General features: G+C 44.2%; 1 protein-coding gene across 1 annotated transcript in view; it reads right to left on the reverse strand.

Annotated features, from left to right (window-relative positions):
* Positions 1-23,651, reverse strand: part of GALNT18 (UDP-N-acetyl-alpha-D-galactosamine:polypeptide N-acetylgalactosaminyltransferase 18) — a 468,442-nt gene that overhangs the window by 260,474 nt on the left and 184,317 nt on the right. The window contains exon 2 of the mRNA XM_006873014.1: positions 234-426. Coding sequence (XP_006873076.1) covers positions 234-426 — 193 coding nt within the window. The remainder of the gene's footprint in view (positions 1-233; positions 427-23,651) is intronic.

Consider the following 23,651-nt stretch of genomic DNA (forward strand, 5'->3'; position numbering starts at 1 on the left):
AGTAAATTAGGTTATTAATCCTCAAAATCTCTATTGGAGGCAAATAGGGAAGAAGGCAGTTTTCTCTCTACTTAACAGATAGAGAAACTGAGGCTGAGACGAGTGGCTTGTCCCAGGCAGGCAGGAAAGAACCCCAGAGTCCAGACACCCAATCCTGACTCTGTGCCCAGCACTGCGCTGACCCCATCTCCTCACAGGTAGACCAACAAGGCGCCCAGTAACTGACTGCTCACCCACTGGGTCTGAGGTCGGGCAGAGGCCGGTCGAGGGGCAGGCGGTCACTGAGGTAGGCATTGTAACCGTAGTACTGGAATTGCTTCAAAGCCACACGCCGACCTTCGGGGCTGAGCTCCTGGCCCCAGTGTGCAAACAACGAAGAATCTGTGAAGGGCTCAGTCTCTGCTTCCTCAGGCTTAGCAGGAGTCTCTAGGGAAAGAAGGAAGAAGGAGACAGAGGGTCAGAGTGTACCCCTGTAGAAACCATGAGAAGCCCTCTCCCTTCTTCACAACCTGGCTTTGGTAAAACAGTCTTAGTCACATCTCTGGGGTAAAAGCTGAAATTTTCATGCTTCCCAAGAATCCATCCATCCAGTATGAATACATACAACAACCACTAGGCACAGAGGATCTAGAAATAGACCTAACATTCTGCCAAAAAGCTGACCCCTGAGTGTTCTCGTTTCCCAGCCTGCTATCCTGCCAGGAACATTGTTCCCAAACCTGTAACTGCACATCTTCTCTTTCCCCAGGTTGTACCCCATTCCATCCTAGATCTGGATCTGCCCCATGCTCAGCCTTGCTGATTGGGGATCTACTCCGCTGCCCAGCTGTTGCCAGCTGTGGTCCTGCTGTGAGTTGCTGGCACCAAGGCAGTGACATTCACCTATGAGCACTCTCAGCTCCAGAGTGCCCCCTGCGGCTTCCAGGCTCTGCCCATCAGGGACACAGGTGATGGTCACACCATCTCCAGCCTGCCTCACACTCCTGGCCCTGCTCACTGGACCTGGAAGTTTGTGAAGGCAGCTCCACCCAGGTCAAGAACTCACAGTTTTCTTGAGGCCTTCTTAGAGAATGGAGGGGACATTATGATCTAAAAAAGCAGGGACTTGGGATTCACACAAACAGTTCAAATCCCTGCTCTACCCTTTACTGGATACGTGACCATACGCAAAAACTCAACCTCTTGGCATCTCAATTTCCCCACCTGTAATGTGGCGAACCCTGGCATGACACTTTTGGAACAGCACTGAATTGCTAACTGCAAGGTCAGCAGTTCAGACCTGCCAGCCACTCTTGGATACCCTATACAGGGTCACTATAAGGAGCTCTGGTAGCGTAGTGGTTACAAACCGGGCTGCGAACCTTAAGGTCAGCGGTTCAAAACTTCCAGCTGCTCCGCGGGAGAAAGATGAGGCTTTCTACACCCTCGGAAACCCTGTTCAGGGTCGCTATGGGTTGGAACCGACTCGACGGCACTTAACAACAACAACAACAACAACAACATGATTCAGAAACGACTAGACAGCATACAACAAGAAGAATGTGGGAATACTGAAGTTTTGTGAAGATTACATCATAAAATAATATATGGAGAGCACTTAGCTCAGCATCTGTCTCAGATAAAGTGCACAATAAATGACAATTTGGGCTGTTCTAGCAAGGAAAGCCAAGTAGGTCATTTAAATTCCCCTTTATAGGGTAACAGACAGAGAAACAACCAGGGCATTAGCTGATGGGCCAGGACTTTGGAGATGATCCAGAGGACAGAATGAAGGTTAAAGCACTCAAGGTCAGAAATCAGAGGCAGTGCCATACATGCTCCTAAGCATATGATATAAACTAAGAGAGGGAGCCTGGAGCCTAGAGTAAGACAGAGACCAGAAGAAAGCAGAAATATGTCAGGGACAAGAGTGGCAGGCTTGGAATACCTGTCAGTTTCACCTCAGCTGCCTGTATGGAATCAAAAAGAACTAGCGTCACCTCCATTTATTTTTTATTATTTTTTTTAGATAAGGAACGTGAGGCACCAAGAAACACCACAAAAGGAAACGAAGTATGTGTTAATCAATCCTGGAAAGTCCATCTCGCAGGGCATTGGCCTTGCCCTCTACACAGTCTGCCTCAACATGACAATGGGCCAGGATACATGTGAATTCCAAGGAAAAACATGGACATTTTGTTTTGGCTAACTAACTTCCTTAAAGACAAGGAAGGAAACACAGATATAGTAAGCAGATTTGAATACATACTAAGGAGCCAAATGCAGACTATGCATGCATTTTTTAAGACAAGGCTAGAGATTTAATGACTGTGGTAGCCTGCCCAAAGCTACAGTCCAATACGTGGAGGGGCAACGTTGGAGGGAAGCACAGCGCTTGTATGATCTTGCGTTAAAGGTTCTTGTTATCTCTGAACAGATGCATGGCTCCTGGTAGGGTCTGCCTGTTGCTGTGAGGCATTGGGACTGTCTCTAATGAAGGACAGGTTTTCAGAGCTGTCCTGAAGTCTTTCATCCACTCCCTCTGTGATGTCCCTGGGAACAGTCTGGTGCCATGATTTGAGGCCTTCGTTAGTTCTGCACTGTCTGAGAAAGCAACAAAGGCAAGAAAGCAGACTGGCTCCTTTGTATTTACAGCAACCCAGACTGCTTTTCCTGGCTCCCAGGACCCAAAATATAATATCCGCCGCCCCCTCCCCCCCCAGATGACTTATTCACCTTATTCACAATGATGTGGCTGTAAAGCACTATGTTCTACTGGCCCTGCCTTGTTGTTCTTGTTAAGTGCCGTCGAGTCGGTTCCGACCCATAGCGACCCTGTACAGGGTTTCCGAGGGTGTAAATCTTTACGGGAGTAGAAAGCCTCATCTTTCTCCCGCGGAGCAGCTGGTAGTTTCGAACCGCTGACCTTAAGGTTTGCAGCCCGATTCGTAACCACTACGCTACCAGAGCCTTAGGAGATAGCAACTGTGGCCAGCATTCTCTCCCTACCAGACCCTGGGGGCAACTGGGTGTCAACATTTGTCTGTACGACTATCTACCCAGCAGCCAGCTCTTCTGCAGTATGGTGTGAGAATATGCTAGCATTGCGCCTGCTTAAGGACCCATGTCCTACAACAGTGTAAGATTCCTAAAGGTAGGGAGTCTGTTGACACGTCTCTCCCCTCCTGAGTGGTTCTCAGCATTTTACCCATCACCCCCATCTGTGCCACTGGCCACACCCCCACCAGTAATGGATACTCATGAAGCCAACCATCTTTAAAGTGTAGAGGCACACCAGGATTTCCAAGATTTGAAAAGGCCCCAGTCCTAAGAATCCTACCTACAGGTGACTTGGGGAAGTAGGGGTTCAGTGATGAGCCTCTGAAAAACCCCATCCCTAGGTAACTTCCCCAAAGCAGGAGGCTTTTATTGATCTATATTTCATATATGTGCTGGGGACCGCTCTGTACAAACCACCTGGGAAGCTTGTAGTAAACCCTAGACTCAGAATCTTAAGGCTTGGTCATTTCCAAGAGCTGCCGGGCAAGAGAGAAGGAGGAGAGCACTCTGGGGGCTGAAGACCACTACAGGTTTTTCCATACCTGAGTACATCTAAGACCCCTCCCAGATTTGCCTGGAGGATGAGCACCTTCTTGACTGTCAGGTAGGAAGTATGAGACATCCTGATGCTCAACAGGGCAGAGGAAAATCAACTTTGCAACCCTGAGTTATTAAACTTCCAAAAGGTTGTTGTAAAGAGGGCAGTGGTAATGTATTATTACATCTGAAGAAGTCCTAGTATTTATCCAGTAAAACATTTATGATCTATAAAGGGATTACAGAATTTATTCAGGGAATAAAACATGAAGAGTTCCTTTGTTGTGTGAGGTTTGAAATAGAATTGACATGAAGTTCTGTTGGTTAGAGAAGCGAAGTTTCCTCTGACTTCTTAATAATTACCCTGCCCCAGACCTTCTGCTGCAAAATTTCTGGCAATGGAATATCTCGGGGTGGATTTTTAACAACCTTGCCAGGTGTTTCTGGTAGACACATTGACATGTACGCATCACTGCTCCAACCCAGTGGTTGTTGGTTGCACACTGGAATTACTATGGAGATAAAAATGATGCAAAACACAAGATTCCTGGGCGCCACTACCAGAGATTTTGACTGTTGGTCTTGGGTAGGGCCTGAGCATCTGTAGTCTGTGTTGTTCTCTTGTCCCCCAGTCAACCTGAATGTGCAGTAGCCAGGGTTGAGAATTTGGGTTCTGCCATGACCTTGGGGCTAGATTGATTCCATGTGCAAATCTCTGCGTGTGGGTGTATATGGGTGTGTCCTGGGTGGTTTCAACCCTCAGGTACATGGTCTGGTTTTCATCAAAATGCCTCTAGCCAGCTATCAGATTGGCCTGGAAGACTCTGCTGTCTTCTGAGGATCTTGCTCTCTCTCCTGTTGCCTCTTCAGTGTCTGGCTCTGGACAAGGAAGGATACTTGGGAGCAGAGGCAGGAACAAGATGGAACTGGCAAGAGTCCTGACTGTCCAGCATGGGTGCCCTCCTTCTCCTCTGTTCCCAGTGGGCAAAGGTGGCAGATGTGGCCAGTGGACACACATAGTAGTAACTGTCTTCTCCCGGTCAGGCCTCCTACCACCTGGACCCTGGGTTTGGAGAGCTACTCTCTTCTGGACATACTGACCATCATCAGAGATGATCCGTTTATTTCCCACCCTATGTAGATGTTAAGCTCCTGACTCCCATAGGTAGAAAGTTTCTCTACCCTGAGTCTACTAGCAATCTAACCCAAAGCCAAGGAATTGGGTCCTGCCATTGATCTGTGTGTGTCCTTATTGCTAGACCTTTTAGAAATGTGAACATCAGTCTGAAGATACAGCAAACACCCTGGTCCACGTCTCACCTCGTGGCTTCTTTCCCTCTCACCCTGTCCTCACTTTGCCTTTCAGTGTAAGCTTCAGCAAGACACTTAATCTTTTGGGTGGAAGTAGTAACTGCCTTGGTCTGTCCTCTCAGAAATTAGACAGATGAACTTAACTAGCTTGTGTTTTGTTTGTTTGTTTCATTAGCCACAGAGCTCTTCCTTTGAAGGCTTTCTTATGTAGAATCCCAATATATAAACAAATTAAATTAGAGCCACTTTGGTAAAGGGGAGTAGAGAAACCTTAACTTCCCACTCAGGGTCCACCTTTCCCAAGGGGTTCCCTTGAGAATATTTTGAGATCCACAAGCCTAAATAAGTTAATTTCAATTGGGGGCCACCCCTCCTTCTTTAGGGATTTTTATCTGAAGGCATTTGTTGCTGTTGTCAGGTGCTATCGAGGCAGTTTTGACTCACAGCAGCCCTGTGCACAACAGAACACAACATTGCCCAATCCTGTGCCATCCTCACAATTGTCACGTTTGAGTCCATTGCTGTTGCCACTGTGTCATTCCATCTCTTTGGGGGTCTTCCTCTTTTTTGGTGACTTTCTACTTTACCAAGCATGTCTTTCTCCAGGAACTGATCTCTCCTAATAACATATCCAAAGTATGAAAGATAAAGTCTCATCATCCTGACTTCTAAAGAGCATTCTGGTTGTACTTCTTCCAACGCAGATTTGTTTATTCTTCTGGCAGTCCATGATACTTTGAATATTCTTCTCCAACATCATAACTCAAATGCATTATTTTTTCTACGGTCTTCCTTATTCATTGCCCAACTTTCATATGCGTATGAGGCTATTGAAAATACCTTGGCTTGAGTCAGGCATATCTTAATCTTCAAACTGATACCTTTGCTCTTGAACACTTTAAAGAGGTCTTGTGCCGCAGATCTGCCTAAGTGCAGTACGTCATTTGACATCTTTACTGCTTGCTTCCATGAGTGCTGATTGTGGATCCAAGCCAAATGAAGTCTTTGACAACTTCAATCTTTTCTCCATTTATCATAAGGTTATTTATTGGCCTAGTGGTGAGGATTTTTGTTTGCTTTATAGAAATTATAATCCATTGATCTAGATCAGTAATTTTCAAAATATAGGTTAAACCCATTAGTAAGTCATAGAATCTATCTATTAGGTCATGAATAACATTCCTTGAAAACAGAATATTGTAGCATAGAATATAATATATGAGAGTAAGTCAAATTTAGGCTAAACGTTGCTTTGTGAACTGTTGTTTCATGTTTGTGTGTGTGCATGTGTACTCTTGTTGTGTGCTGCCGAGTTGGTTCCAACACATAGTGACCCTGTATAGAGTTTCCAAGGAGTGGCTGGAGGATTTGAACCACCAACCTTGTAGTTAGCAGTCCAGTGGGTATCCAGGACTCTAGTAGTGCAAAATATAAGGATGAAAAACACTTAACCACCCTATGATTTTGTCTCACATCTGTATTTGAGAAACCTTACCACTGGTTCTGAGTGACTCACTGATAAGAAATGTAGCAAGGTAAGAGCTTGCACAAAGGCAGAGCTGCACAATGGTGTGAATCCCTTCCCTAGTGCCCCTTCACACAGAACAATTTTGTTTTTCCTAAACTGAAGGAGACACTCTGGGGCCTAAAAGGAGACACAGAGGTTTAAATGGAGCCAACTTAATTCAAGTACACAGTTCAGTGAGTTAACTATGTCTTGTAAAAAGTGTGTGACGGGGCTGTGTGACTTGAGAGGGGGGCCAAACAGGCTTTCATGTGCACCTTGTAAATCTATTTCTAGAGCAAATATGCATCATTATGGAGGCCCCAGGGCAGGAGGATGGACCTGGGTTACTCCTGAGACCCACTGAAGAGGTCTTGTTTAGCTTGTGAGTGCTGCTCAAAGCCCATGGCTGACAGAGGGAGATAAGTGTAGGACATTTCCAGTTCCTTTATCCAAAGCCTTTGCTTATTTTGTCTGGCTGAAGGCCGGGCCTGCCTCCTTCCTCTGCCTCAGGTGCCCATGCAGAATGTCGGGGCTGGTAAATTAAGAATTTGCTAGATGGAAAAGATTAATTTCTCCTCCCTTACAAAATCAGGGGCATGACGGTCTTTTGCACACACCCCACAGGACACACACTGCATTCCTAATACAGCGTGTTGAAACATCATAAAGATTTTCACATCTTTCATGTGATAAATATTTTTACCGTCATGCTTGAGAAAAGGATTTTGTTTGAAAATGGCCTATTTCCTTTGACAGCTTCTTTGATGGGGATTCAAAGCCTTTCCCTAGTCCTGTAGGAACCTGGGGTTGGCAGAGTCTGTTTGCTAACTTTTTTGAAGGACAAACCCACTTTTCCCTGCTGCCCAGGAAGGAAATTTACAACTGAGGACAGTAATGAAAAGATGTCCAGCAAGTTCACAGCTGCCAGGATAGACGAGCACACAGCCCTGGGGTTAGCACAGCTGGCCATTGGGGGCATGTAAGCAGACACAAGAGTCCCAGAGCTTGGTTGACATTTGTCCTTCTCTGCTGTGAATTGCACTAAAAGATTCAGATGTGTGCTATTTAACTGGAGTAAAGTCCCACAATATTTCTTCTTGCAAGTTTGTTTTTCCAAGTATTCTTCTCTCATCTTTGAAATGACACATTTTTAATGGCCTTGTTAGATGCAGTGAGCAGCCCTTTGAGACTAGAAGAATCTGTTTTCAGGACAGGCCTTTGTGAGCTGATACAAGATTCTGTAACTGACTCTGTTTGTGTGTGCATGTGTAGATGAGTGTGCATAGCCAAGAGTATATGCAACTGAGTATATGTAGCCGAGTGGATGTATAGCTGAGTGTGCATAGCTGTGTGTATAGTCAACTGAGTGTGTGTGTGTGTGTGTGTCACTGAGTGTGTGCAATTAAGCATATGTAGCAAGTGCATGTATGTGCATGTGTGACCCTGTGTATAGGTAACTGGTGTATGGAGTCTAGTGTGTGTGTAGCTGACTGTGTCTGCAGTCGAGTGTGTGTGTTGCTGAGTGTGTATGTAGCCCTGTATATATGTAGTTGTGTGAATATAGCTAAGTGTGTGCCCATGTGTGAGAACATGGCCCATGATAACTGATGGAAACGGGAGCTCTGCTGTTCTGCGGGAGCCTTGGTTTATAGTCTCCTGCCTTCCTGGCAACCTGACATATCAGTTGCAGGTGCTTTCTGTAGACTGAGACTCAGGTACCAGCACTGCTAAGGAGGCTCTGAGGGATGAAGTTTGCTGATTTGCCCAGTCCTCGGGGCAGGAAAGTTCATGGCATGGAGGGAGCTCAGAGCAGGGAAGGAGAACATCCATGGCCTGTTAGTTTGCTGTATGACTGAGGACAAGTCATTTAACCTCTCTAAATCTCAGTTTTTTATTTACAAAATCAAAGGGTTGAATTAGAGGCCTTAGGATTCCAAATTCAACAATCTTGCTTCCACGTAGAAGCCACTAGTCTGCATGTGGGTCAAAACCAGTGGTCTGAGCCACCACAGAATCATAGCTATTTAGGACATGAGAGGGCCTTAGAGGCGCTCTAGTCTCCCTACCTGGGCTCAGCATGCCCTGGTAATTTGTTAAAAATGTGAATTCTCAGGCCCAATCCAGATCTAAAGCATACGAAGCTCTGGAGATGGGGCCCAGTGATCTGATGTATGAGTTTACCAGCCCACCAGGTAAATCAGGTCCCCGGGTGGTGCAAACGGTTTACACTTGACTACTAACCTAACTGACTACTCCACGGTACTTCACAACACCTTAACTGCACAAGAGCACCACGGAAGAAAGGCCTGGTGATCTGCTTCTGTAAAGATGTTGTTGTTGTTAAGTGTCGTCGAGTTGGTTCTGACTCATAGTGACCCTGTACAAGGTTTTCAAGGAGCAGGTGGTGAGTTTGAGCCACTGATCTTGTGGTTCCAACCAATCTGGCAGTCCAGTGCATTTTCCTGCAGCACCACACCAGGACTCCTCTGTACAGATGCCCTCCATAAAGATGACAGCTAAGAAAACCCTTGGTGCTTAATTCTACTCTGTAACACACGAGGTCACCATGAGTTGAAATTAATTCAAAGGCAACATACGTTCTGACACTAGGGAACTACAGCTCAACTGCATAGTGTTTCTCTGTTAAGACAGAAGAAGTGTCCTGGAAGCTTCCCCAGACCGACTGCTTGAGACAAGAGAGCAAAAGCTAAAAAGCTATTAACAGAGAAGATACGTTCCCATCCTACTCAGTTACCACCGACTTTTCTCAGCTCAATTGAAGGTTCATGTTTCTTAAGGCTGTGTTTTGGATGGGCCCTGGCTATTACAGAGGTCTGACGGTGGTCTGGGCACTAACTGACCCCACTGCAAAAGGCTCCCTTTCTTGTTCCCTGTCGAGCCCAGCTAGTCCCCACCTGTGCATCTGTATCAAGAAAAGGTGCTACTTGACCATCAACAGGGTCGGTGCAGCCAGTTCATTCCAAGAAGTTGATGTGTGGAAACACTGAGTTTTATGTGTGAACAGTAAGGTATATATTTAGAAGTCAGGGTACTCAGCTCCACGTTGTCAACTCTCAGGGGAAAAATGATGGCATGTGCTTCAGAGTTCATTATATCTCCTAGGCAGAATTCTAGGTTTAAAGGGTTGTTTTAAAGTAGCAAGTAATGGCACCTATAAATCCGGGTTTCTAAGATACATACATTTGTCACTCCCCAAAATGAGTTTTTCACATGTGCTTTATGCGACTGGCTGGGAGCATAAAAATGTGGAATCTTTAAGAGTAGTGTTCATTCTGCGTAATTCCTGATCCGATCCTTCTCTGTGCACAACTCCTATCTGCTTCAGCCACCTCAGCCATGGGCTCAGCCACATGCAGATCCTGAACCTACACTGTACAACGGAGGGAGGGCACGACACTCAAATCTGAATGCAAAGACCATCAGCATGCAAAATGTGGAATGAGCCCACAGGATCAGAACATTCTCCTATTTCTTGCTTGCCTTGTCAAAAACAACAACAACAAAAAAACCCCAAACCTATTGGGGTCAAGTTGGCTGTGACTCAGGACAACCCCACATGGTATAGTGTAGAACTGTTCCACAGGGTTTTCTTGGTTGTCACTGTTACCAAAGCACATCACCAGGCCTTTCTTCTGAGTTGCTGCTGGGTGGGTTTGAACCCCTAACCTTTAGGTTAGTTATTGTTAAGTACCACTGAGTCAGTTTTGACTAACAGTGATGTTGTTTAGGGTTTCTGAGGAATGGGTTTGAACCACTGACCTTGCAATTAGCAGTCCAGTGCTTATCTGACAGCACCAGAAGTAGTTGACCACAAACTGCGTGTGTCACCCAGGGATCTGCCACATCAACCCAATAAAAATGACTGCCTTTCTCTAGACTCCTGCCTCGTTCTCTAGCTCCTTGCTAGCACTTGCCATACTTCCTAAGTCCTAGGCCACCTGGCTGGGGCTGCCTTTCCTAAGCCTTGTCAGTTCCCGGGAGTTGTGTCTCCCTCCTTGAGGCAGGGGTTCTTAACCCATAGGTAAATCACAGCTAGCCCTCGCATGTGCTTACTATGTGCCAGGCACTGCTCTGAGTACTTTTTATCTGTTCATTCTTTCAGTCCTCCTCACAACCTTATGAGGAAGGTATTACTATCACCATTTTTTTCACAAATGAGGAAACTGAGGCACAACATAATTAAGACTCATCCTTCTAGTACAGGGGTGGGGAACCTTTTTTCTGGGTCATTTAGGTATTTAAAAATTCACTTAGTATACATTTACGTTGCTATGAAAAAAGTTCCTAGATTTACTGAATTTCAAGTCTCATCTGCTGTTGCCTTGGCATGGCCAGACCAAATGATTTCATGGACTTACATGGTCCAGAGGTCAGGTGTTCCCCACCCCTGTTCTAGTAGGTGTGACAGCTAGAGCTTGATTTTAGCTCAATGAGACTCAACTTCTGACCTGCAGAGTTGTAAGAGAATCATGTGTTTGTGTTGTTGCGGTCACTAAGCAACACAAATGTGTGACCATTTGTTTCAATAGCAATAGGAAACCAATACACTACCATGTATAATGGATTAAATGTGCCCCCAACAGGTGTGTCATGGTTCTCAGTATTATGTAATCATCCTTCACTTGTGATCCAATGTAATTATCCTGTATGTTGTAAATCTTAACCTCTGTGATGTCAGTGGAGTCCGGGTGTGGTGTGTAGGATCAGCACCGGACCACAAGGTCAGTTTGATCTGCAAGGTTGGAATGGCCGACCGTGTGGTTCACAGTCCAGTGTTGATCCTACAGCGCCACAGCAGGAGTCCAAGTCAGGATCAGTGACAATTCTATTCATAAGGAAAGATAGCATCTACAGAATCAAGTTGTATCTTCAGGTAATCTCTTTTCAGGTATAAAAGAGTTTAAACAAGAGAGCATACATAGAAGATTCTTTAGTACCACCAAGAAAGAAGAGCCAGGAATGGATAGTGTCTTTTGGACCCAGGGTCTCTGTGAACCTCCTAGACCCAGGGGAAGACTAATGCCAAGGCACATGGAGATCTCCAAGGGATGCCAAGTCCAAAGATATGAAAGGAGACAAGGACCTTTCCCCAGAGCCCACATGCAGAGAAAACCTTCCCCTGGAGCTGGGGGCCTAAATTCAGACTTCCAGCCTCTTAAAGGGACAGAGTAAATTTCTGTTCGCTAAAGCCATTCACTTGTGGTGTTTCTACTATAACTGCACTAGATAATTAAGACACTATGTATCTGATAGCTTGCAAAGAATTTTAGTGACATCCATCACCTCACTTAATCAATACAATAAGCTTAGAGGTAGATATAATAGTCTCAATTAAACAGATGAGCAAACTAAGGCTCAGAGAGATAGATTCAGGAGCTTGACCCACATCACAAAGCTAGTCCAAAGCCCCTGAGTTAGCCTAGTCTCCAACTTGCAGGAACCTGCCCTTGAGTAGCTGGGGAGCAGCTCTCCTGTCCACAAGTCCTGAGTCATCTGTAGGGCGCTCCGAATAAGTCTCCCTTCTGCTTTGTGACCTCTTCAGGTAGCGCAGAAAGCTGTCCTGGAGTTGACCTTGACACAATGAATGAAGGCATTGGGCCCTGAGTTTTAATGGTGTAGGACCTAACACTGTCAGCCCTCCTTTCTTCTCATTAGTTCAAACCCTTTCCTGTCAGATCCTACTTCTTCTTCTTAGCAGCTCTGAAGAGTGCTAGAAAAGAAAGGCTATTGGCAAAAGATCTTCTTCAGCTCATATTCTAACCTCTGCAACCGGAGAAGAGGAGAGGGCTTCTGCTCAACAGAATAGTCTGTCTGCTTGTCATTATTAGGGTCCTCAGCTCATCAAAAGGTATTGAAACAACCAGAAAAACTATTCTTGGGAGCACAACCACATGCAGAGACATTTTCTTGGTTGTCCAAGAAAAGTACAGAAAAGTACAAAGCAATAAAGTCTCTCACACCCCCGCCACCCCCTAAAACCAAACACTAGTAACCAACTTACAGAAGAGAAACAGAGGCCTGGATGTGCCCCGTGTTGGAGGTGTGAACCACTGAGACTCCCTGAGTTGCAGACCAACCTCATTCCCCCAGGAGCTCACTGCCTCACTTTGGGGGGGTGGGGGGGGGTGGGCAGGAACTTCAGGACTGGGTTTTTGGAAGAGGAAGGAGGGGAGACACACCTCCCAGGCTCTGGAGGGGACACAGGAGACAGAAAACTGAAGGCAATGCGTACTGGATGCTGCCGTTCGGGAATGCTCCAGCATGAAGGTGTGAATCCGGCCCTCATTAGCTTGCTGGGATGAAACGGGCTTTGACGCTCTGCAAACTCAGGCTGGGTTTCTCTGGTAAGGCCCAAGGATCAAGCTCCTTAGGGGGATAATGGTGACTTCTCACCAGCAGGAAGCCAGTGGGCAGGGGTTTACAGACAGCTGACTAGAGCAATGTACATGTTGGGACATTCAATTAGCCATTTTCTTTTTAACACAAAATAAAGTAGGAGAAAACTTTTCTAAAAATCATTGAACTGTACACTTAAAATGGGTAGATTTTATGGTATGTAAATTACACCCCAATAAAACTGCTGAAAAAAAAAAAAAAAAGATCAGAAGAAAAGGAAACCACTCTTTAAGACTTCTTTTCTGGGATATTCAGCAAAACGCACTCAATTATTTAATGCTTAGCCTTCATCTTTGTAAAAGGCGGGCTTCACAGTGACTAGCCACGGCTGTCTGACAATTGATTCCTGTTTCACAAGAGAAGAAAATGGAAGCTCAAAGGGCTCTGGGTTTTGCCTAGACCCAGGAATGGAGTGAGGAGGGGCCTCCAGGATCCCCCAGGAGAAGGAGCAGCAAGCAGCCCTGGCAGCTCGCTCTGTCTGCATCTGTCCCTAGTCTGAATTTAGACTCGAAGCAGCAGACCCTCAGTAGCCAGGGACACAGGCCTGCCTGCCCCAGTTCCTCTCTGCCTCCTCTTATCTGGGTCTGGATTTATTACCAGATACCAAGAGCAACCACTTTGCACATGACCTGAGGGTAGATATGATATAGCCATGGTAGCGCAGTGGTTACGAATTGGCCTGCGAACCTCAGGGTCAGCAATTCGAAACTACCAGCTGTTCCATGGGAGAAGGATGAGGCTTTGTGCTCCCATAAAGATTTACAGCCTCAGAAACCCTGTACAGGGTCGCTCTGAGTCAGAACCGACTCCACAGCACATAACAACAACAACAAAGCAATGGTGGCACTGTGGATCAGCATTGGACTGAGAACCACAAGGCCAATGGTTCAAACCCACCAGCTGCTCCTTGGAAACCCTGTACAGGGTCGCTATGAGTCAGAACTGAGTCAAAGGCACTTAACAGTAACCACAATAAAGCTATGGCCTCAGGGGAAAAGCTAGCCTCCCTCTCTCCCCCGTCCCTCAAAGCCGTCTTCTTCTACTGTATGAGAGACATTCAGTAAATAGTAAGACCATATGAAGCCAGAAGTCCTGGGGAAACATCCCTGAAGATGTTTAAACCAATTGACTAGAGGAAGAGCTGCCAATTCCCATGAGCACTTAGTCTACCTGGGTCCTCAGTGATGTGAGTCCTGTCCATGGTGGCTCTTTGTGACCCTCCAAGGCTTGATAGTTCCAGTGCCTCAACCCTAAGGTGGGAGCCCGAGTCACCTTGATCTCCATTAGCAGCAATGGAATGTGAACCACATTGTCTTGTACTAAAATCCTGGTGTGGTGCTGTAGGATAAGCACTGGACTGCTAATCTCAAGATCGGTGGTTCAAACTCACCAGTTAATCCTCAGAACAGGATCGTTATGAGTCAGAACCGACTCAACGGCACTTAACAATTACTCCAATATAACTCCATCTTTACCTAGCTATATCTACAATGAACCTAATTCCAAATAAGGTCACATTCACAAGTACTAGCAATTAGGACTTGAATACATCTTTTGTGGGGCTCTGGTAGCGTAGTCATTATGAGTCTCGCTGCTAAACTCAAGGTTAGCAGTTAGAAACTACCAGCCATTCCGTGGGAGAAAGGTGAAGCTTTCTGCTCCTATAAAGACTTACTGCCTCGGAAACCCTTTAAGGGTTGCTATGAGTTAGAACTGACTCCATGGCACACCACCACCACCACCACCATTCAATCCATATGGAGTCCTGATGTGGTGCTGTGGGTTAATGAGCTGGGCTACAAAGTTGGTTTGAACTGCAAGATAAGAACTGACTCAATGGCACTTAACAACAACAACAACATTCAACACATAAAAAGCTTTGGTGGTGCAGTGATTAAGCATTTGACTGCTAACCAAAAGATCAGTGGTTCAAACTCACCATTGAAGAACAGACGTGATGATTTCGTCCCATCAATATTACAGCCTAGGAATGACTACAGGACAATTCTAATCTGTCCTATAGGGTCTGTCCTATCGGGTCACTATGAATCGTGAATTATTCAACATCACATAATAACATTCAACCCATAATATTGAACAAGGTAGGAAATCAACTACATGCTACTGAAATTTGCCCTGACCCTGCCTCTACTGACTTTGTTCTTCTACTTCCTGATATGGGACTCCAATCTCCTTTCAAATTTCTCTGAAGGATATTTAGAGTTTTTAGTGGACTGTTTCTCTGCTATCCATAAGGTTTTCAGTGATGAAATATTCAGAAGCACTTCATCTCTCTTCTTCCTAGTCTGTTTTCGTCTGGAAGCTCATCTGAAACCTGTCTACCATGGGTGACCCTGCTGGTATTTAAAATACCAGTGGCATAACTTCCAGAATCACAGCAACTCACAAGCCACCACAGTACGACAAACTGATAGACAAGCATAGGGTCGCTATGAGTCAGTACCGCCTGGATGGCAATTAACAATAAGTGGACTGTAGGGGTTACTATCTCTCACATGACTTGCTGCTACTGCCCTATTCATTTATTCTGTCAATGTTGATTGAACACCTACTATGTGCTGGGGATTCAGTGGAGTACAAAACAAATCTCCGACCACATGGAACTTACATTCTAGTAAGGGGAGGCAAACAACAAGCTAGAGTTGGGGACAAACTCAAAGGCAGGAAACAACAACATGGGGAATTAATGAACTAATTTATTTTTAAATAATGCACTGACCCTAGGGACCTAAAAGAAGTGACACAATAGACATATGCCTACCAGTGTTCAACGCAGCACAATTCACAATAGCAAAAAGGTGGAAACAGCTTAAGTGCCTATCAATGGATGAATAAATAAATCAACTGTGGTATATAAATAATAGAGTCCTGGTATGGCGCTGTGGGCTAATGTGCTGGACTACAAAGTTGGTTTGAACCATAAGATCAGCAGTTCAAGTTAACCAGGCACTTTTAGGAAACCCTATACAGGGTCATTATGGGTCAGAACTGACTTGACAACACTTAACAACAACAACATATAAACAATAAACTACTACTCAGTGGGAGTTCTGGTATGGCACTGTAGGATAAACACTGGACCTTAAGGTCAGCTTGAACTGAAAAGTCAGCAGTTCAAACTCACCAGTCGCTCCTCGAAAACCCTCCACAGCGTTGCAATGTTAAATACTTGTTAGACATAACCAAAGCCCCTGTGGAATTGGTTTTCTGGGTTTAAAGGATTAGTGCCATAGTCTTATGGAACCTATCAGTCAATTGGCATATTATCGTTGCTAAGGCTCTGTTCTATATCCTACTTTGGTGACTAGTGTCTGGGATCTTGAAAACTTGCAAGTAGTCATCTGGTCTCTACTCATCTGGAGCAAAAACTAAAGAACCCAAGAAAAAACTGGTCTACAAGATAAACAGTTTACATGAATCATGACCTCACCTGCTTGAGACCCAAAGAACTGGATGGTGCCCTGCCATTACACTGACTAATTATGGCTGCAAAAAATGGACTCTGATAGAATTGGAGAAAAATGTAAAAATGTGGAACAGAACCTCAAATACTTTAAAAAAAAAAAAGTTAATGGACTGATTGAGAATGGAGGACTCTTCGAGACTATTGCCCTGAGATATTCTTCAAGCCTTGAACTGAAACTAACCCTTGGGGTCACTGTGTGGTTAAAAATAAATTGGCATACAAAATAATGAACATCACCTGTGCACACTGAGCTCCTTTAAAAAAAAATCATTTCCAAGAGACCAATCGGTAATTAATGACTTTAAAACAAAGCTGAGAATATTAGGGGGTAGGGAAATTAGATTAATGGAAACAGAACAACCAGACTAGGGGGAAATTTTGGGGAACATTCACACATCATGAAGAATGCAACTGATGTCAATGAACAATATGTGTAGAAATCGTTGAATCAGAACCTAAACTGCTATGCTAATCTTTACTGAAAATATAGCAAAATACCATTTTTTAAAAAATAATGTACTGAGCCTCTTAAAGTTACAGCAGTGACCAATAGGTCATGTCCTCATGGTGTCTACACCAGGTGAGGGTGAATGGGGTAAGCTTGAAAAAGGTGTCACCTGATACAATGTTTGACTCTTGGCAAAAATTCAACAAATATAATTTGTTTGCCCCTGTAGCATCCTGAGTGATCATTAAGGACCCTTTAGTCTCAAGATAGTTGCCATTTATGTCCTTCCTGAGTAAAAAGTTAGGAGCATGGTGCAACCCGGGACTTTAATATGTTTATAATGCACTACTATGTACCATAGACCTAATTGTTAATCATAATTTTTTCATCAACTGATCTCATTTTATTTGGTAATATTCATTTAGGTACTTGAAAGCAATAAAACTACATTTCTTTTAAATATTATATGATTCGGTTGATTCACTGACTTAGGTTTTTACGATCCCCATTCCAAATGAATGAGCCACAGAAGCAGATTACCCAATAAGCTAGTCAAGCATGGGTTGACTAGCGCTTACTTACTAATCTGTAGTGAACAGTTTCACATGTATTTTACCACATCAAAGATCAAAGATTAGTTAAGTAAGCACAAGTAAGCCTGTGCTTACCTTATCTACTGGGTACTCTGTCCCTGTCAGGGACTGTAACATTGAAAAGAAGCTCTGATTTTGCTGTGGGGTTTGGAGAGAAACAGATGGCAGCCATTTCTTGAAGCAGAATGTTTGATGTGGTAAAATAATATTCATTAATAAGTAAACACAAGTAAACTTGGGCCTACCTTACTTATTGGGTAATCTAACACTGGGTGCAGTCTCTAACATGTTGACTCTCCTGTCAACCTTGGGACATAATTCCTCAAGGTTACCTCAAGAGTAGAAGAATCACAGGTTTTAAGCTCCTTGGTCTGTAGCTATACCCACTTCTTTTGTCCTGAATGACTGTTCCTTCAAGTCCTTACTTCTGCTTCCTGTTTCAAGACACTTACACACTGGAGTCCTGGTGAGGCACTGTAGGATAAGCACTAGATGACAAGGGGGCAGTTCAAACTTACCAGCCGCTCCTTGGAAACGCTGTACAGGGCCGCTATGGGTCAGAAGTGACTCAATGGCACTTAACAACAACAACAGCAGAGTGTGTCTACAGAGGACCTAGTGGTACAATGGTTAAGGCGCTCAGCTGCAAAGATGGTGCTTTGGTTGACTTTGGATGAGACTGATCACATAGAAAGTCTTGATCAATTGTTGAGGGATGAGCTCTGGGTTGGCTGGTTGGAAATGAGGGAAGAATTCCAAAGGTATGTCCCGTTTCCTCTCAGAGCACTTTCCAAAGGGGGTTCTGGGAGCTTAGGAGCAGTTAGGGGGAGGCTCTCCCTCAGGAGTAACCCAAGGACCTCCCTCAGCTTCTCTCCCACTGAGCTCTGTTGTAGGAAGGCATCTTCATGGACATCAGCGGTTCCATCATGACTCTAGAACATTAAAACTGGAGTGGGCTCCAGCCCACCCTCTCCACCAGCAGGCTCCCCATCCCTGTCATAAGCTTTAAAAGTTCACAGGTCTCCACATGTAGTAAGGTCATTGTCCTCCATATAGGCGGCTGAATAAGTATCCACTGTGTAGACCCAATTTTTTCCTATGATAATTAGTTGCTAGCAAATTTCTAGTATTTTAAACTTTTTTATGATTGCTGTCTGCTACTCAGCTAATTGAGCTATGAGCAGAAACAGATAACTAGATACTTAGTGAATTTTGAGTCCCCTGCCTGCCTTCAACCTGATGTGGTGCTGTAGTATAAGCACTGGCCCTCAAAGTCATTTGAACCACAAGGTCGGCAGTTCAAACTCACTAGTTGCTTTTCAGAACCCTATACAGAGTCGCTATGAGTCAGAACCTACTCAACGGCACTTAACGACAATAGCCTTTATCCAGAGAGTTTCTTCCTGCTATGAAGGGAATAGCAAGAGATGGCCCGAGAATTAAGAGGGCGGGGCTGAACAACAAGGAGAGCAACAGCTATCTCAACAGAAAAGCCACTTGTGGAAGCAATTTGTACTTTATGTAGGGTTTTTTTTGTTTTTGTGTTTTAAAGTCAAGTTTATTGAAATACAATTTACACATAATAAAGTTCATTCTATGTACATGTACAGATAGATAAATATGACAAATGTACCCAGTCATGTAAACTGACTTGAAGGAGGATAAAGAATATTATCATTCCATAGAGCTCCTTTGAAAAAAATTTTTTAAGTTTTTATTGTGAATTGAGTGATAGTTTACAGGGGAGAACATCAGTTTTGCACTCATCCTATCATATTTTGCCTCACTGAAATGATTACAATCCTATTTAGGGGTTTCTTGCAAGATAAGTAGGTTTCTTTGGCATATGCAGCCCTGAAAGAATGGGTGGTCTATCTCACACGAGGAACAGCTGATCGCAACCAATTCTGATGGGAGGACAGGGACTCTGCAATCTGGATGTGGGCCATGTTTGCCACAGTTCTACATGCCTGGTGGGGGGAGGAGAGATATTTACAAAGCCCACTGACAATGTCCAGCTGCCAGACTTCCCAGTTCACGTTCAGGTCTCAAAGAGCAAGAGGGGTCGCCCAAGGAGTGGGAATATGACAGGAACTGGTCTTTCCCTCACTATTTCTGGTTTGATTCATTTCTTGGGGCTGCCTTCTTTGCCCCCAGTCAATCAAATTGAAGTCAATTCAAGATGGGTATATTCCAAAAGAGAGGCGAGATAGAGAATCCATTAAATGTTAGCAGTGATTTCTGTACTGTACCATTGATGATGATTTATTATGTTTTGAGAAAACAATAATAGGTACATCACATTTTAAATTGAGCCCTACAAGATCCTTGGCGGTGCTGTGGGTTATGCATTAGACTGTTAACTGAAAGGTCAAAGTCGGCACTCGGAATTCACCAGTTATTCTGAGGGAGAAAGACGAGACAATCTGTTTTCACAAAGATTTGCAGCTTCTGGAACCCTATGGAGCGGTTCTACTCTATCCAATCAGTTCACTATGAGTCAGAACTGACTTCAAGGCAGTGGGTTTTTAAACTAAGCCCCTACGGAATGCATAAGGTGAGGCAAAGATACTGATTCATACATTCAGTCTAGCTGGAGTGATAAAACGCACAGCTCAAATGAGTCAGCTATGCTATGTTAATGAACATCTACTATGTGCCAGACACTGTTAACATACACAAGTACACAAAACACGCATGTAACATACATACAGACCTGCATGTATGTTACATTATTTCCTCTTCAGAATATCACTAGCCCCAGTTTATAGATAGGAAAATCAACACTCTGAGAAAGTGTTTTAGATTGAGGACACAGCAAATTTGGCAGGAGTAACAGCCATATCGGAGTCCTGGTGTGGCGCTGTGAGCTAATGCGTCAGACTGCAAAGTCGTTTGAACTGCAAGGTCAGTGGTTCAAGCTCACCAGCTGCTTCTTGGGAACCCTATACAGGGTAGCTATGGGTGGAAATTGACTCGACAGCACTTGACAACAACAACAACAACAACAACAACAGCCATATCACCCACTTTACCCGCCCCTAGCATTTCTCTCCCAGTGCCCAATTACAACCCCAAACCTACCTCCTCCCAACAACGCACTCTCAGCCCATCTTTGGCACCCACAGGCCCAGAAAAATCCCTGAAACTGCACAGAAAGTTATTGAATAAAATTAAATAGAACTCAATTGGGCTACTGTCTCTTATTTGACTATCTCAGTGCAAAATACTCCCAGGCAAGAGCTTTGGATGAGTGAAATTGTATTTATTGAGCAATCAAATGGAAAAGCTCTGGGCCAAAAATATGCTCTTGTATATAACTTATTTTATAAATACCAACCCAGTCTTATTCAAATGTTGGAAATGAAAGATTTGCCTTTCAATGGAGAATCTGCATTTGAACACAAAGGTACCTTAGTTATTCACCAGAGATGCAAGATCCCATTAATGCTGTTGATGTAGCATTTAGATAGCTGGAGGATTCCAGAAGACTGATTTCAGACCTGGGAGGCAGGAGGGTGTGCAGAAGGTGTAGAGTGAAATATGAGAGCTTTCCGGGCAGTATCCTGAGTATCATCTCTGGAGGGAGTCTGGAGGGGGCAACAGCAACATGGCTATCCTTTATCAAAGCCCGTGTGTGTGTGTGTGTGTGTGTGTGTGTGTGTGTGTATTTTGGGGGAGAGAGTGATAAGCTGACTCCTAAGCCATAGAATTTGTTCATTCAGCAAATGCTAACTGCGCACCTACGATCTGTTCATCACCATGCTACAGTTGTTAAGGTAGTAGCAGCGAATACTTTGGATAAGCCTCTACTTCATGGAGATGTCTGATGTCTGCACACAGACATTAAGTAAATAAACTTAGAAACCTGGCCGGTACAGATTGTGACGATTGTTAGATGGGAAATAAATGTCGTGGCATAATACAGAGAACCAAGGAGAAGGACTATTTTACATAGAGGGGTCAAAGCTAAGATCATGGTCAGAAGGAAATACTGAAGTTGGTATCTGAAAGATGATATTGAGCCAGCCACGGTGCAGAAGAGATAGTAAATGTAAAGGGTTAGGCAGGCAGGGGAGCGATCAAACAGGACCCTGAAAGCCTGAATAAAGAGCATGGATCTTGTTCTATCACCAGTGGGGAAACTTGGAAATGTTTTAAACAAAAGAGCATCATGATCTGATTAACATAATAAAAAGTTCATTCTTGTCAAAAACTGGTTTGGAAGACACCAGTTATGAGCATTTGAATAGTCCAGGCAAAGAGTAGCTTGGAAGAAAAAACAAAATATCAAACCCACTGCCATGGAGTCCATCCCAATTCACAGAAACCTATAGGACAGAGTAGAACAGCTCTCTGGTTTCTGACCCTGTACATATTTGTGGAAGAAGACTGCCTCTACTTTCTCCCTAGGAGCACTAGGTAGGTTTGAACAGCTGACTTTCACTAAGTAGCCCAATACTTCCCGCACTATGACAACAGGGCTTGAAAGAAGCTGACAGTGTTGGAGGTGGAGAGAAATGGCTGGAAACTCTAGGCTTTAAAGTTAAGTAAAGGTGGGTTTATTCATTCAACTAACATTGAAGATAAATGTGAAGTTCCAAGGTTTATTCAGGAGGGATATCCATGATGTTTTAGAATTATAGAAGCTCCCAACCATGGGAATTGATGCTGGAGCAGGGCATAGAGGCTCAAATTCCCCATAGGAGTCCTGGTGTGGCACTGTGGCTAATGCGCCAGACTGCAAAGCCATTTGAACTGCAAGGTCGGTGGTTCAAGCTCACCAGCTGCTCCTTGGAAACCCTATACAGAGTTGCTATGGGTTGGAATCGACTTGATGGCACTTCACAACAATGTAAGATAACCTAGAAAAGCTCTTAAAGGACCTGAGATGAATTGTTTACTCCAGTGCTACCTGAAAATGTCCTGACATCTAAGATCAAAAGGCACACTTAACTTGAGCTCCCTAATATGGGAGTGCTGTGGATCTGTAGGATAAGCACTGAACTGCTAACCACAAGGCCAGCAGTTCTGAAGAAAGATGAAGCTTTCTGCTCACACTAAGATTTATAGCCTCAGAAAAACTATACAGGGTCACTATGAGTTGAAGCCTACTAGACAGCACTCAACAACAACAGTAACAACATGAACAAAATGTCCCTGTGCCTGACGACCCCCTCTACTCCACAGTGCCACCCCCTCCAGGGGAAAATGCTCTCATTTATGCAACAGGCAAAAAGGAGGGGGCACTGACCACCATGTCTATTTCAACAAGTAGACTTCAAGTTCTCCCATTTTAATTTTACCACAACAAAGAGAATAACAAAACAAGAGCTCTCCTTTCTTGTCCTTATAATTCTACTTTGTGTCATTTTTTTTTGGTGCTTTCTACCTGCATAATGCATCTTGTTATCGTATTACAGTTGGTGCATCTGAAATAGCTGATAATTATCATATTTCTAGAGCCTGTTAACATCCACTTTCCACAGTGTTATCCTTCTAAATCTCCACGTGAGCCATTTCTTTTATTTTTTTTATGAAGATCACAGGTAGGTGCTCAGTGGTAAAACAATCATTAATCTCATTAAAACAGCAGGGGGAGAAGCTGAGAGCATGGCTCTTGACATCTGAAGTGTTTAAGAGTGTGGCTTCCAAGAGCCCAAATTGAGTTTTGTTCCTTTTATTGATAATCAGTGTTAAAATTCAAAAGCATATTTTCAAACAAAGTTTTTAAAACTTGACCAAGTGCTGCCCGCCGCTGTTAACATATGCTCAGCATGGCGCTTAAGACTGCTAGCCAGCTCCAAGAGGACATATACTGACAATCATAGTATCTGCCTGACATTTATTTATTGTATTTCTAGGAGTCCTGGTGTGGTGCTGTGGGTTAATGCGCTGGACCGCAAAGTCAATTTGAGCCACAAAGTCAGTGGTTCAAGCTCACCAGCCGTTCCTCGGAAATCTCGTACAGGATCGCTATGGGTTGGAACCTATTCAATGGCACTTAACAATACCAGAAGACGCTCAGCCTTGGGCAGTTTGTATTGGAAAACTACACAAAGTGCTAGCCCGAAACTTCAGCCCCAACAATTGAGCCTACAATGAAGCAAGACCCAGTGGTATTCTGAATTGTCAGAGTCTTCATTCACATTCATCTGCCCGTGGGCATCTTGACTCTATAGAATTCCAAATTAAGTAGATGCTGACTCTACCATCCACTCCAGAGGGAGGTGCATCAAATTCAGGAACAGAGTTTGAGGAGCCACAGTCTTCATGACCCACCAGATTCTCTGCACTTGATTTCCCTTTCTG

Source organism: Chrysochloris asiatica, unplaced genomic scaffold (genome assembly GCF_000296735.1).
Source record: "Chrysochloris asiatica unplaced genomic scaffold, ChrAsi1.0 scaffold00219, whole genome shotgun sequence".
Lineage (NCBI taxonomy): Eukaryota > Metazoa > Chordata > Mammalia > Afrosoricida > Chrysochloridae > Chrysochloris > Chrysochloris asiatica.